This window comes from Triplophysa rosa, linkage group LG13 (assembly GCF_024868665.1).
Source record: "Triplophysa rosa linkage group LG13, Trosa_1v2, whole genome shotgun sequence".
In the NCBI taxonomy this organism is placed as follows: domain Eukaryota; kingdom Metazoa; phylum Chordata; class Actinopteri; order Cypriniformes; family Nemacheilidae; genus Triplophysa; species Triplophysa rosa.
Window position 1 is genome coordinate 10,974,024 of NC_079902.1, and position 15,502 is coordinate 10,989,525.

General features: G+C 39.8%; 1 protein-coding gene across 3 annotated transcripts in view; it reads right to left on the reverse strand.

The window, feature by feature from the left end:
- The window catches only part of fat1b (FAT atypical cadherin 1b), a 38,760-nt gene that overhangs the window by 16,310 nt on the left and 6,948 nt on the right, over nt 1–15,502 (reverse strand). For all 3 annotated transcript variants that reach the window (XM_057349843.1, XM_057349845.1, XM_057349844.1), the window contains exons 5-14: nt 13,545–13,859; nt 11,491–11,701; nt 11,162–11,227; nt 10,794–10,933; nt 9,111–9,386; nt 8,828–9,038; nt 4,571–8,629; nt 3,326–3,522; nt 3,020–3,173; nt 2,396–2,629 (exon numbers count right to left, since the gene is read on the reverse strand). In XM_057349843.1, coding sequence (XP_057205826.1) covers nt 2,396–2,629; nt 3,020–3,173; nt 3,326–3,522; nt 4,571–8,629; nt 8,828–9,038; nt 9,111–9,386; nt 10,794–10,933; nt 11,162–11,227; nt 11,491–11,701; nt 13,545–13,859 — 5,863 coding nt within the window. The remainder of the gene's footprint in view (nt 1–2,395; nt 2,630–3,019; nt 3,174–3,325; nt 3,523–4,570; nt 8,630–8,827; nt 9,039–9,110; nt 9,387–10,793; nt 10,934–11,161; nt 11,228–11,490; nt 11,702–13,544; nt 13,860–15,502) is intronic.

The following is a 15,502-nucleotide window of genomic DNA, read 5'->3' on the forward strand; positions in this document are numbered from 1 at the left end:
ATTCAGGTTTCATATTTCAATATTAAAAAATCTAAATAAAAATTTAATATAAAAAATGTAAAGTATATGTTCAGCTAATTGTCAGTCTCTTACAGGTTTACATTTCATAAAGTTAATAAATACGTAACTTTTTAATGAACAGACTATAATAATTATGGTAGTAAGATGTTTGTGAGTTGGTTTTAATGAGTTACGAGTCCTCCATTGCTAACTTTTCAAAGATGTATAGGGGGTGATTTTTTGTTAAAAATTGACCCTGTTGAAACTTTATTTTTTGAAGCATGGCAGCTGGTTTGAGCTAGTTTAAGCTGGTCATGTGCTGGTCCTTAGCTGGTCATGAGCTGGTTCAAGTCGGTCATGTGCTGGTCCTGAGCTAGGAGCTAGCTGCTTGGGACCATCGACCAGCACATGACCAGCTTAAACCAGCTTAAACCCGCACCTTGCTTCAAAACATATCTAACCAGCATATGCTGTTTTTTTCAACAGGGTAGGACACCTAAAATTAGGACTGACATGGCCATCATTTTTAATTTTATTTAAGTTTTTCTGAAAGGTCCAATGTGTAATTTTTCGTAATTCAATATAATATACATAACTATGTCTTCAGAGGTGTATAAAGACCTTGCATAATGAAGCATGTTTTTATTACCTAAGAATGAGATATTTCTGTCTAGATACAGTGCGGGTCCCCTTACGTGGAATTCGCCATGTTGTTTCTACAGTAGCCCTAAATGGACAAACTGCTCTACAGAGCGCGTTTCGTAAATACGTTATCTCCTTCGGCAAAGAAGCCAAAAACGTGACGAAATCTTAGTTCTGTGTCAGCCACCGTAGTGCTTCGAAAAGGAGGGGTGGAGTGAGCCATTGGTTGCAATCCGTGAATTTACTGCTAGATGCTGCTAAATTTCATAAACTGGACCTTTAAATTTGCAAGTTAGGAAACACTTTTAGCCTTAAAGGAGCCGTATGTAACATTGACACCTAGCGGTTGAGCTTGGTATCGCAGTCCAGATTCAAAATATTGGCGAGGGTTTTTCCCCACGCCGCCAACTGGCAACCGAGCTGTCGAAATAGACTAGTGGGTAAATCGTCAGTGGGCGGGGTCACACAGACCAAAACAAAAAGAGACATTCCGGTACGGAACGCACATTTCAGAGTGGAATAACTGGCTAAAGCATTGTTTTTTGGACGAACCAATACATGAATTTAGCATGTTTCCTACATGTCTACGAACATATTAAGGTATTGTTTTGATTTAATACAGTAAAATTATTACATACAGCTCCTTTAAGCTAATGTGAGCTGATGTGAATACAGGCTCAGACTTGATGAGTAACTCAAAATGGAGAGAATTTTCCAGGAACAGGCAATTCTAAAATGAAATCTGGAGGTAAATTGTTCCCGCAAAGACATCTAGAGGGTTCCATGTGGCAGTTAGGCAGGTTGCCGGAAACATGATGTGATTGCCTCTTGTTGCCTTCATCTGCTGTTTACACACAAATGCAAGTTGATACTTGTTCATATGCTCATTAGTGCAATGAGAGGGAATGTAGTTGCTGGTGTCACCAGTGGTCCGGTATAATTGCCTCTCGCTAATTAACGCCTCTGATATTCATATGATGACAGCAGCAGAGAGGAATTAACTAATAACGGTAAGACATTCACCCGGGCAGTGGTTTATTTCAGTGATTAGTGTCTACAATCATGTTTGGAACAGACAAGCAACAAAATCTTACTTTTGATCACGTGGATCATAAAAAGTGGAAGCAATAGAGAACGGAATGTGTGTGCGTGCGTGATTGCTGTTAATGGAGACTGGCATATCACCATCTTCCTGTTGGGGCTGACAGACAAGTTCATATGGATAACAATGATTGGAATAACACAAAAAAGAAAGTAAAAAAATGTTATGTAATAAGAAAAGAAAATGGCTGAGAAAATGAACTAAGGAGAGCAATTTATCTTATTTTAACTTTAATTTAGTGTGAACCACTGAGAACAAATAATTGTTATATTCACAGTGAGCAATGACAATCACAAATGGCGGGACGATTTTAGTCAACTCTTCCACTGACAGGGACACTACATAGATATGGATTGAGAATGAGAGAGAAGAAACACCACACAGAGCAAATGGTGGCACGGGCTAATAACTACAGACGCATCTACGGCATTTAATCAAGATTCACCGCTGGAGGCATCTGTCTACTGCTACTGTACCACTGTGCATCTGTCTACAATCTAACAAACCAAGCCCGTCATTCCTCATCATTGCACATAAAAAATACACAAACAGGTTTGCAAGATCAAATCTAAGTGAAGTGACGTGTATGGTATCCCACACTGAAAGAACAATAAACAACAATAAAGCATGTTTCATGTTAACACTTCATACCATTATCTGCATCAAAAGCCTGTGGTCGTGCCACGTACGTCCCAGGTTGTGTATTCTCAAAAAGGCTCACGTGATGTGGGTCAGATGTGAATTTGGGGGAATTGTCATTAACATCATCCACTGTAACGGCCACAGCAGCCTGGCAGAAGCGACCGCCTCCGTCCACTGCACGCACAGTTAGGTTGTACACATCTGTCGTCTCCCTGTCAAGGTTCGCCAGTGTACTTATGACACCTTTAGGAAAATATTAATATGCATTAAAGGCATAGTTCACCCAGAAATAATACTGTTATCATTTATTCACCCGAATGTCATTAAAAACCTGTATATGAGTCTTGCTTGCTGTAGAACACAAAAGAAGATATTTTGAGAAATGTCTCAGTGGTTTTTTGTATATAATGGAAAGTCAATAGGGGCCAAAGCTGATGGGTTACCAACGTTTTTCAAAATATCTTGTTTTGTGTCATACAGTTAACAAAATAAGAAAGTCATACAGTTAACAAAAAGATAGTTTGAACCCTATATTAAGTGATCGCCATTTTTGCCTTTAAGCAATGCTCGTAACCCGAGTTACATAAAAGCATACACTAAATTTCACTATACTTCTCTGTTTATGTATTGCACCTGTTTTGGAATCGATTGTGAATGATTCAGCTCCACTGCCTCTCAGTTGATATGTGATTTCTGCATTTGACTTAATATCTGCGTCAGTGGCTGAGACTTGAAGAATCTGTGTTCCAGGAGTCACATCTTCAGGAACAGTCTGAACATACACATCCTGTGGACACATGTGAATCACACACTGCAATTAAGAATGACACCGCAGACATGCCACAGGTGTAAATCTAAAAATAGTTATTTAATGAAATAATCTGTATGTTGTTCAGCTTCAAGTTTCCTTTGAGACCTAATGAATATGTGCATCTTTACCCTCTCACAAACAGGGCTGTTGTCATTTGCATCGAGCACAGTGATCTCTACAGCAGCCTTCGTCACAAAGGTTCCATCGGTGGCTGTGATGTTTAAAAGATAGAAATCTCTCTCCTCCCTGTCCGGGGTCTTCGTGACAGCAACGGCCCAAACACCATCTGTATACTTCACATCAAACAGGCCCTGTGAGTCTCCACCTGAATACATTAAAAAAGAGAAAATTCACTTCAACCTCGTCATATATATGGGCATATTTAATAAGGACATTAGCAGTCCAATCAGCATGCATTTAAAGCCATTTTAAACAGCTTGGGGATTCAAATCTCTAGCGGCATACAAGATACTAATCAGCCAATGTAATGAAACTGAGGCCAGTGATGCTCTGGATATCTCTAATCAGTGTCAGACTAATACACAATTCTCATATACATATCATAGATTATTCATAACATTCAGCAATTCAGCATGTGTAATTTGCTCGGTCATTTCTTTGCTGACTTCCTAAAGGTTAACAGACACCTCACAAAGCTGTCTTGTTTCCTGATTCAAGGTGCTAATGCAAGATATAAAAAAGTGTAAACAATGTTTTTTTTGTAGTGTGTTTTGGGCTTTATTCCAATAGGATTTAATAGTGTTCCGTTGGTGCCCATCTGCCAGATAACATCCCACCAATAGAATCCATCACATGGTGTTTTGGGCAAGGTCCAATGTTTTTTTTTTCTTTCAGCTGAAAAGTGTTGCTTTATGTGTTTTTCAGTGTAGAGAATGACCAGTTGGTGTTTAATGTTCCTTTATCTTTGTGATTTATAAGCATTTGTTGTATTTTTGAGTGTTGTGGTTACTATTGTTAAGAAAATTGATGGTTGCGCTTAGGCTGTGGGACGTTACATTCTGTTAAAGTGATAGTTCACCCAAAATTTTACATTCTGTCAGCATTTAGTTCACTTTTTGGTTGAACTATGCCTTTAAGTCTATAAATCTCACTACAGTAGTGTAACTCTGTAACCATTTGGGTTACGTATTTCGTGGGTGTTTTCGGGGCTATAACTTTAATAATACGGAATATATAAAAGAATAAAACTCTCAGACATGGACGAGCTCTTTCTCTTTCCGAACTTCCTCCTCCTTTTCTCTTTCATCATAAAAGTCCCTAAAACCACTGGCACTTAAAACATAACAAAATAATGGACATTTTATTTTCTAACTCTTACAGTAGTTTTATGTACAGTATAGCAGTGACAGTACCTGTGATAAAGCAGCTGAACCTTCTGTTGACCTCCTCACTGTCAGCATCAGTCGAGCTGAGAATAGAGACAACTGTGCCTGGTATGGATTGATCTTCCCTCACAGTGCCTTTAAACACAGCTTCAGTAAATAATGGTGGGTTGTCATTGGTGTCCACAACTGTCAGTTCCACCACAGTAGTGCCTGTCAACTGGTGGCCCTGGGCTCTGTCTACGGCCACCACTGTGATCAGGTATCCGTTTCTCTTTTCCCTATCTAACTCTGTAAGGGTGGTTATCCAGCCCGTCTCACTGTCCAATGCAAACATGTCCAGAACTTCAGGACTCTCCTGGTTTTCATGCAGACTATATGTGACCTGACCGTTCAGCCCGGAATCCAAATCTGAGGCTTTGACTTGCACAATAGATGTCCCTCCTGGTAGATTTTCAACAATGTAAGACTGGTAGGGGAAGGACTCAAACTGTGGGATGTTGTCATTGACATCTTTAAGATGGATGGTCACATCTATAATTGAGACTAGTTCCATGCCCACCTCAACGTCTTGGACCTGCACCGAGAGTTGATACCATTTTGTAGCTTCATAGTCAAGTTTCTTTGTGAGCGTTAGTCTCCCGGTGTTGCTGTCAATGGTAAATACATCATCTCGGTTACTCTCTAGGGTGCTTCCTCTGACAAGGCTATAAATAACAGACTGCTCATCCTTGGCATGGAAGATATCAATCTCAGTTCCAACAAGTACATCTTCTGAAAGTTCAAGCCAGCGCAATGGCTCGATTAACTTCGGCCTTGACGTTTCAGGGGGAAGTATTCTAACTGAAACAGGAGTAACAGATTGCTTTGGTGGGCTTCCAGAATCTTTAGCTTTAACAAAGAATGAATACAGGCTATTTTCCAGACCAATTAGACTTTTCTTTGTGACAATGACACCACTAAAAGGGTGGATTTCAAAGAGGTCTATATCCGAGTCAATAATATAAGTAATGTCAGCATTATGTCCCTCGTCTTCATCTACTGCAGAAATTTTGATCACGGTTGTACCTCTGAGAGCATCTCCTGGCACAGCACTTTTATATTCCGAAAACATGAACTTGGGTGAAATGTCATTCACGTCAGAGAGAATTACAACAACTGTGCAAAACCCTAATCTGCCGCCACCATCTTTAGCCATTAAACTGATGTTCATCGTTCTCTCTCCTAGCTTTTCTCGGTCTAAGCTCTCTAGTGTGTGAATCTGCCCATCAGCATTGACTGTAAATTTTTCCCTGGCAATATCATTCACAATGAAGAATGTCAATTGACCATATATCCCTGCATCTTTGTCAAACGCTTCGACTTGTAAGACCAACGTGCCATCTGGAGAGTCCTCTTTGAGCTCTATGAGATACTCATTCTGGGTAAATGATGGGTTGTGGTTATTCTCACCCATTATATAGATTTTAGCCTCAGCGGTTGCTCTAAAAACACTATCAGTCACCGACACAATTAGGCTATAGACGGACTCAAGAGACTGTCGGCTAATGCTTGCCATCACAATTTCTCCAGTCGTCGCATTGATGTTAAACAAATTGTTGTCGTTTCCAGACAAAACAGAGTATTTAAGTAGACCGACATCGGGGCTATCGACATCATATGCTTTAACACACATCACAAACTGCTCTGGTTGGGAAATCGTGTGTATGGTGGCATTATAAAGCTGTTGGGAAAACACAGGTGGGTTGTCATTAAGATCAGTCACATATATGATCACTCGGACCTCAGAAAAAAGCTGAAACACTCCCCGGTCAACAGCTTTTACTATGAGTTCATGCTTCGATTGGGTTTCGTAGTCCAGCAGCTCCGTCGTCCAAAGGACTCCACTCTCTCCATCTATTCTGAAATGATCTGAAATGTTTCCTTCTTTTTCATACAACTGATAAAACAACTCTGCATTACTTTCTGTGTCAGAGTCTATAGCCATCACTTGTAACACAGAGGTTCCAATAACAACAGATTCAGAGATGCTTATGTTATACATCGCTGCTTCAAATCTGGGTGTGTTGTCGTTGATGTCCTGCAAAATGATATCTACAAAAACATCAGAGTGAGCTCCAGTTAGACAGTCTGTTGCCTGGACGTTCAATCGATATGCAGGATGAGTCTCATAATCCAACAGTTGGATGACTTCGATAAGTCCTGAATTAAAACTAATAGAGAATTGATGGAATGGGTCTCCCCCGGAGATACTGTAGACTGCACAAGGTCCCGCAGACTCATTGGTCACGACCTGAAGTATAGACGTATGTATTTGCACATTCTCTGGGATTTCAACCTTATAAAAAGGTCTTTCAAGCACAGGCACAGCTTTCCACACCACTGAAATGAAGACCTCTGCTTTTGAGGACAGAGGTGGATCACCTCCGTCTTGTGCGGTGATGTTGAGAACAAACTTTCCAAGATTATCTAGTTCAAGAGGTTTCCCGAGAGATATTTCTCCAGAGGAGCTAACATGAAAATATTCATCATTTTCTTTCAAATAATATGTAACCTCTGCATTTCTTCCAATATCTCTGTCCACAGCAGTCACCTTCCTAAACACAGAACCTACAGTTTGGCCAATCTGAACAACAGCGATATACGGTTGGTCGACAAAGACAGGAGCGTTATCGTTCACATCCTTGACATGCACTCTCACGAGAACGCGAGCGTTTCCATTCAACCTTGGCTCCTTTGTGACTTCCACAAAGACGTCAAACAAATCCTGCTCCTCGCGATCAAATGGAACGCCTGTGGAGAAGAGCACTCCGGATGTGCGTCCTATTTCAAATCTGCCATTGGGGTTGAGAATTGAATAAAACAGTGGCTCGTTGATTCGGTGTCCAACTACCGAGAGGATTGCCAGGGTTTTCCTCTCCGTTGAGTTTTCTTGCACGTAGGCAGTGAACATTTCCTGAGAGAACCTCAGATGTTTATCTTTGTCATCTTTAATTGTGATTTTCACAGTTGCCGAGCCAGCAAGTCTTCCATCGGAGACTCGGACCATCAACCTGTATCTGCTACGCAACCGTGTAGCATTTTGTACAAAAATATCACCTGAAATTGGTTCAAGGAGGAACTTGCTTCCGATGTTGCCATCTACAAGTGCAAAACGTAGTTTGGTGCCTGGCAAGGAGTCTTCATCTGCAGCGTTTAATGTTATAACTTTAACACCTTTGTAGGTAGGAAGGAGAAGTGTCATCTCGTACAAATCCTGAGTGAATTTTGGAGCACAATCGTTTATATTAATGACATAGATCGTCACGTTAGCTGTGCTTTGCGCAAATAATCGTGGTGCACCGGTGTCATGCACCTGTACTCTGAAGTTGAACACTTTTCTCTGTTCATAATCCAGACTGCTGAGACTTGTGATAGCTCCGATCCCAGAATCGATTGAAAAATAGTTATGAGCGAATGGCTCTATAATCTCATAGACGAGTCTGGCATTCGTGTGCCCATCGGCATCTGTTGCAAGAACAACTAGCGGAACATTCTGAGAGGTTAAAACCACACTGCCAACAGTGGCTGATTCGCTAATATAGCCAGTAAACTCAGGTTGAGTAAAAACAGGAGCGTTGTCGTTTTCGTCATTTAGAAGAATGTTTACTGTGACACTGCTTGACATTCCAGCCATGTCTGTACCTTGTACAATCAGGGTATATAACGGAAGGGTTTCAAAGTCCAGATTTTTTCGTGTCACGATAGCGCCAGAGTTTGGATTGATGTTGAACGCACCTTTCACGTTTCCTTCTGTGATTTGGTAAAATACGGATGATTGACTGAAAGCTGAGACTAAAGTTACAAAACTGCCATGCGGGACAGATTCACTGACCTCAGCTGATATTGGATTGAGGGGAAACTTTGGCTTTGCATTTTCAGAGATGGTGACTGTGATGTGCACAGATGAAAGCACACTGAGCGGAGGTTCTCCTCTATCTGACGCTTTTATTAGCAGCACATACTGGTCTCTGTATTCACGATAAAGTTCCCTTGCAACTGTTATAATGCCTGATGACTGATCGATGATGAAGGAGTTCCCATGATTTCCTAAAAAATCAGAGGGAGGGATTTATCAAGTGCATTTTATTGCACATTTTAGAAAACAAAGTAAGAGAAGAGACATCACTGATTTTTGGCATGATGCAGAACTATACAAAATGTTCAATTACATCAATAAATGGCAAACAAGGGCATTAATAATAATTATTTAATGTTGTACAGTGTCAGTAGAGCTAAAAGCAGTACCTGAATCTATGGTGTAGAATATTTCAGCATTCATCCCTTTGTCTTTGTCTAAAGCCGTGACTTGTAACACCGATGAACCAATCGCAGCTGTCTCCAACACACGAGCTGTGTACTGCGGGCTGGTGAACCACGGTGCATTGTCATTATTGTCCTCAATATTGATAATCACTCTCACAACATTGCTTTTCACAGGGAAGCCTTGATCCCTAACCTGAAATAACATAATATTACACACTGTTATATTCTGTTATTTTTTTTATCAAAGAAGTGTTCGTGGCCTTACCATAACAGTGAGGATATGTTTGTGCATGGTTTCATGGTCCAGGTTTTCAGCAGTGTACAAAAATCCTGTCTCGGGGTCAAGACGAAACTTCTTTAGGCTAAAGGTGTCTGTTCTGCTCAACAGTGTGTGATATAATTTATTCTTCTCGTCTTCGTCTGTTGCATCTATTTCCAGTATCTTCATCCCAGGTCGGATTTCTTCTGGAACTGTTATCTCATATTGGTCTTGGCCAAACTGAGGTCGATGTTCATTTACGTTAATAACGTGAATTATGACCTGTTTAAAAACCCCACAGATACAAATGATTGTTTAATAGCTCTATCAACCACAGTGACAGTCAAGTTGTTGATTTAATACACATGCTGATGAAACCATCTTGATTAGCTGAACACTTTGCAAACACATGAAAGTGCCTCTTTATCCAAAGTGTTAACATCCATGTTCTTATATAAATTTCTAAAGTTTTCAGTATTGTCAAAGCTTTCCTGTACAGTAGATCAGTATTTCCCATCTCTGGTCTGAGTCGGAGACTCTGAATGTACTGAAAGTTTCTTTGGATAATGAGGCTGCATGAGTCCTTTCTGTCAACATCCCAGAGTATCATCCACAGTTTTGGCTCTTAAAAATAAAGGTGCTTCACAATGCCACAGAGTAACGGCTCAGTTGTTTCATAAAGAATCTTTAACATCGGAGGAATCTTTATGTAATCTCTTTTATTAAAAAGGAATGGTTCTATTACGTGCGCTTGGATGAATGATTATTTGGGGAACCAAAAATGTTTTTCTTTGGCATGGCTTTGAAGAACCTTTAATGCCGCCTTCATTTTTAAAAGAGTAATTATATTTAAACTTCAAGGAAAACACATACGCACACACGCAACAAGAACATAAAGATGCCTTGTATTACCTGATCTAAGTGTAAATTTATGGACATTCGTCATTCACACAAACCCAGAAACTGTCCACAAGCCCATTATGATATGACAAACTGTACCATGTGCAATTTCCCAGAGGGCACGATCACTGCAACAAGGGAGTCAAGCTAAAGGCTGAAACAGAGCTCTCTTTTAAAACATTACTCTCTCTCACACATCACTCTTTGCCTCTAGGTCTGCCCACACTGATGGATGAGTCTCGCACTGTGACCTGATAAGGCTGGCTGGCCCAGCTGATACACACAGGTATTGCCCAAGGATAAGTATGTTCACACCATGACAAAAGGACAAAGGAACGCTGTGAGCTCTCAGTATCAGAGTGTTGAGGTGCGATGGCACATTCCAGCTTGTTGAGTGATGTTTCTTTTTTTATGAAATTGAACCTGATCTTTTCATGTGGAGGACAAAGGTGTGAAAGGAATAACAGGAAATCATTTACAATTTTAAAATAATTTCATAATGGTTTTTCAATTTTCAGATATGGTCAGGATGTGAAACACAGAAAAAAACTAGATTATACCTTTGCTTTCTGTCATTTCAAAACGATTTATGCAATTTAGGCATTGAAAGAATGAATGTGTAATATCAAGCATCTAAGCAACAAAACAATTATCCTGTCACAATAAAACATGATAGTCTTTGTCAAGGCAAAGATGTGCATCATTCTACTTATCTCTCCATCCATTATTCAACCAATCCAATTGTAAAAGCATGCAATTTCTTGGTGAGTGCCATTAAAGACAAAGCACCTGAGTGCTGATGGATCTTGTCCCATCTGTTGCTTCAACGGTGAGGTTGTAATTTGACTGCCGTTCAGCATCCAGAGCCCCGGCAATAATGATAGTGCCACTTGCCCTCTCAGACTCAAACCGGCTGTCGGAATTTCCACCTGTTAGTACCAACATGGACAGCAATAGCATTTTAAATTAATGTTTTCTTTTACAAATACGTGGTGTTATTTGCATAAACATAGCAAACATATTTAATGAAGAAAATACATTTTGCACAGAATACAGATTTAGAAATGCTCCTGAGATGTGAGAGGAACTATTGACAAAGCTGTAAGACTTTTTTGCTTGAAAAACAAGAGGTGAGATTTCTATTTAACAGCAGATACCTGCTGAACAGTTCAGGTCACAAGCCATCTGCAGAATGTGAAACATCTCTTTAGCAAGTGTGTCTCCTTGTGAAGCAAGAAAAGAAAAATGTTGAGATAGAAGCAAGCAGAGTAAACAGACATTTGGTTAAGGGCAAGCAGATTAGGTTGGGAAAGAGCATCTACTTGAATAGAATAATTTTCCATTCAAATTTCTTATTAAATCAAGACACATTGTAATTACTTATATATAAGGCATGTTGTTGTCAGCTCAACAGGTTTTGGAACGAGCTATTGTCTATATTAACAGTTTGGTCTTTAAGAGTGATTGTGGAGGTTTAGAGCTTTACCTTTGATTGTAAACCATACTGGAGAGTCAAGAGGCTGTATACTGATGACTCCCACCATATGGGCCACAGGATCACTCTCCATCACAGAGAATGAGAGCGAGATCTCCTTAAATGCCAAGGGCTGTTTAGCCAGCTTAGGCTTTGGAATCCACTCAATATGCAACCGACAGATGGACGATTGCGAAGGCTGTCCATTGTCTGACGCTTTAATCTGCAAGAGCGCATTGTGAGTGTTTTCTCACTTTTTTCAACATGGTAGCATTATGTACCCATTTATTATTATTTCAATATAGGCTATACACACATTCAGACACTTTTAACTCTTTCCCTATGGAGCGATTTTAGTCTCATTAATTATTCACGCGTAAAACAAGATACACACATGCGTAAACAGTTTCACATGAACAAAACCTAATTTACGTGCACAAAGTATAAATATACATTTACAAAAAGCAATTCACGTGCGTAAAACAAAACTATTTTCTCATAAAATACGTTTTGCAAACATACAACTGTGCACAAATATTTTGAAAGTTTAAAATGTACACGTTTATCGTGTTATGTGAATGTGCAAATCATCACTCACGTGTGAATCGCCTTGGATGTGTGTGTGTGTTTTTTGAGACTCTCCTGGCAGCGCAACCCCTCCCACGTGGGTTGTCGTACTCTTTAGCCAATCAGATTCAACCTTACCATTCAACCAATCATAATCGTGGAGAGCACAGAACTCAAGGAGCTCTAGTGTTAGCACTAAAGGCTCGTTTGTACAGCTTCGCTAATCTACTCTCTGAGCTGTGATGCTGTATTAAAACTTAATACAGCCACGCAATAAATCTGTTTTTATTAACTTATTTTGTAGGAGAAAAGTATGAAATAGTGAGTGAACATGACCACTTAAAAACTACACAACCAGCAGTCACTTCCACTGAACTGCTAAAATCCGTCTGGGTAACAAACTGTGCCTGATAGATGAGATGTGTTCATGTTTGTATGTCCATACAATGTATGTTTTAAATGAACAAGGACAATAAATAACTAGTTCTTGGAAACATTGTTTTGTATGGGCGCATAGATTTGTAGCTGCGCAAAAGGTGTGCAGAGCCGTTTTCCTTGAGTCCTGTGCTCTCCGCGTTTATGATTGGTTGAATGGTAAGGTTGAATCTGATTGGCTAAAGAGTACGACAACCCACGTGGGAAGGGTTGCGCTACCAGGAGAGTCTCAAAAAACACACACACACATCCAAGGCGATTCACACGTGAGTGACGATTTGCACATTCACATAACACGATAAACGTGTACATTAAATATTTGTGCACAGTCGTATGTTTGCGAAACGTACTTTATGAGAAAATAGTTTTGTTTTACGCACGTGAATTTCTTTTTGTAAATGTATATGTATACTTTGTGCACGTAAATTAGGTTTTGTTCATGTGAAACTGTTTACGCATGTGTGTATCTTGTTTTACGCGTGAATAATTAATGAGACTAAAATCGCTCCATATTTCCCCACCAGCGTTTAAATATAGTTGCCAGCCAGCACAAGTATTATTAATCTTAATTGTAATAAATGTTTCCTGAATGTGGGAGGTTTTCTTAAAAACGACAACATTCTGAACTGATTAAATTGTGTTTTTGTCTAACACTTCGTTCAGATGAGATCGATAGAACAGTGATGAAAACATAGAGCATTTGCTTGTATTTGGATCTGTAAATGCTGTACTCTTTCAGAGTTGTAACAGCACCCCCTATTGCATGACAGTGAAAACATGGACAGCTGGAAAAACTCATCAAATCTTGTCATAATTTATGGAAAAACGTGCGATGAACTGTTTGTATTATAAATGTCAGAAAATCTTGTCAATGGCGGGGAAAGAGTTAACCTATAAAACGTTTTTGGGGGAAGTTTCATTCAAAATTCTCTTCAAAACTCTAAAACAGACATGCCTATTCACTGAATAGCTTCTGAGTACTAGCCATCATGACTGCAAAAGAAAACATCTGGAATGCACCACCAACTCCGCCAGCAACATTTTGAGAATTGAAATGAGCATACCGTCAGGATATGATACTCGCCGGCTGAAAAAGCTTCCTTGGAGAACACAAACCCAGATTTGGGCTCAATGAAGAATGTCCTATGCTCTTCATTTTCCTCAATAGTGTATGAGATATCAGAAGAGGGACTCTCATCTCTGTCATGAGCAATCACTCGATAAACTGGCTCTGGTTCGACGGCCTCTGGCCGTTCCACCAGCTTGATTTGAAAGATCTTCTCCAAGAACTGAGGGCTGTTGTCATTTTCATCCAATACGTTGACTATTACATGAACCACTGTAGACTTGGGTGGATGGCCATCATCTGAGACAGTGATCTGTTTTAGTGAAAAACAGACCGTGTTTGAGAAACTGCTGCACTGTACAATGTAGCGTGATGGAAAATGAGCGTGGCAAAATGTGTATTAAATCCAACTCAAACATCCCCAATCCACAGGAAAACTGTAGATGCTTTTATAACTCAGGAGAAATAATAGAGTTATGTTTCATTTAAGCATCATCATTCTTAAATGTTACTCTAAAATTTGCAGGGTAGAAATTCAAAACAAACAGATGAGACCATTGTTGACGTACAGCTAAAGTTACGTGGATGGCACATGATTTTGCAAATATCTGATGAGAAATTTACTGTTTAGTGTATTTATTTTGAGATGTCTGTTTTTTGAGGACAGACTTTGGTACTGTATTTTGGCAAACTTTAGCAGCGTATGACACAATGGTGATATTTTATTTCAAAAATGCCACACATGAAATGGATATTTGAGCAATATTACATTATTTCATCTCACTGATCTCACTGTTTGTCAGGGACAGAGTGGGGTGGAAGAACCCAGATGCAGGCAGGCAATGGCAATGACGGGGTTAACAGATATTTATTTAAATAAACAAAACATAAACCCACGACGGGGTATAAATCAGGAACTAACTAAGAAACAAACAGAAAACAAAGACTTCCCACGAGGGGGCAAAAATGAAAACAAGAACGGCAAAACTAAACTAAACGACACAACCAAACGTCTAATACAAACATTACAGGGTAGAACAAACAAACTCACTCTAGGAACAGATGAATGGACAACGCAAGACGATGACACGAAACATGAAGCAGCACAACATCACGCACATAAACATACGTAATACACGAGCACAGGACAATGAAACATGAGGGTATATAAAGGGAACACAAACGAGGGATAACGACACAGGGCAGGTGATCAAACACTCAGGGAAAGATAACAAGGAAACGAGAGGAGCTGGGCCAATGACAAGACACGAGAAAACACATGAGAGGTAAAAACATAAACATCTCATGGCTTTCTCACATAGAACCTAAGGGCTCAGTCCCGATCCTGCCACATGACTAGAAATACAGAACCAAGAATGCAGGACCGTGACACTGTTGTCTTAAAGGGGTCATATGACACGGCTAAAATGAATATTATCGTTTGTTTTAGATGTAATGTAATGTGTATACACGATTTAAGGTTCAAAAAAGCTGTATTTTTCACATACCGTGCATGTTTGTATCTCCTCTTTGCCTCTGAAAAGCGAGGTGTGCTATGATTGGCCAGTTAACCAGTGCGTAGTGATTGGTCAAATACTGCAAGTGTGTGACGGAAATGTAACGCCTCTTAACATATTTGGAACATCAGGTTCCAAAGCAATTGTACTGACAGGTACGCTCACCTTACTTGAGTATACATTTGGGCGGTCTTAGTCAATTCATACCACGAACTGACGTAGATTTGTGGGGGTGTGGTTACACAAGGCGTTTCAGGCAGGTCTGGGTGAGCATTCGCTTTTAGATATAATGCATCTTTTGTTCCGACACTTTAATTTTTGTAATTTTACGTGTCTAATACATGCATGGGCAACTAGTTACACACCAAAGACACAGAAAAACACATATTTCCCTTTTAAAAAATGACTGAGATAAAGATGAACTAGATGCTTTAAAACA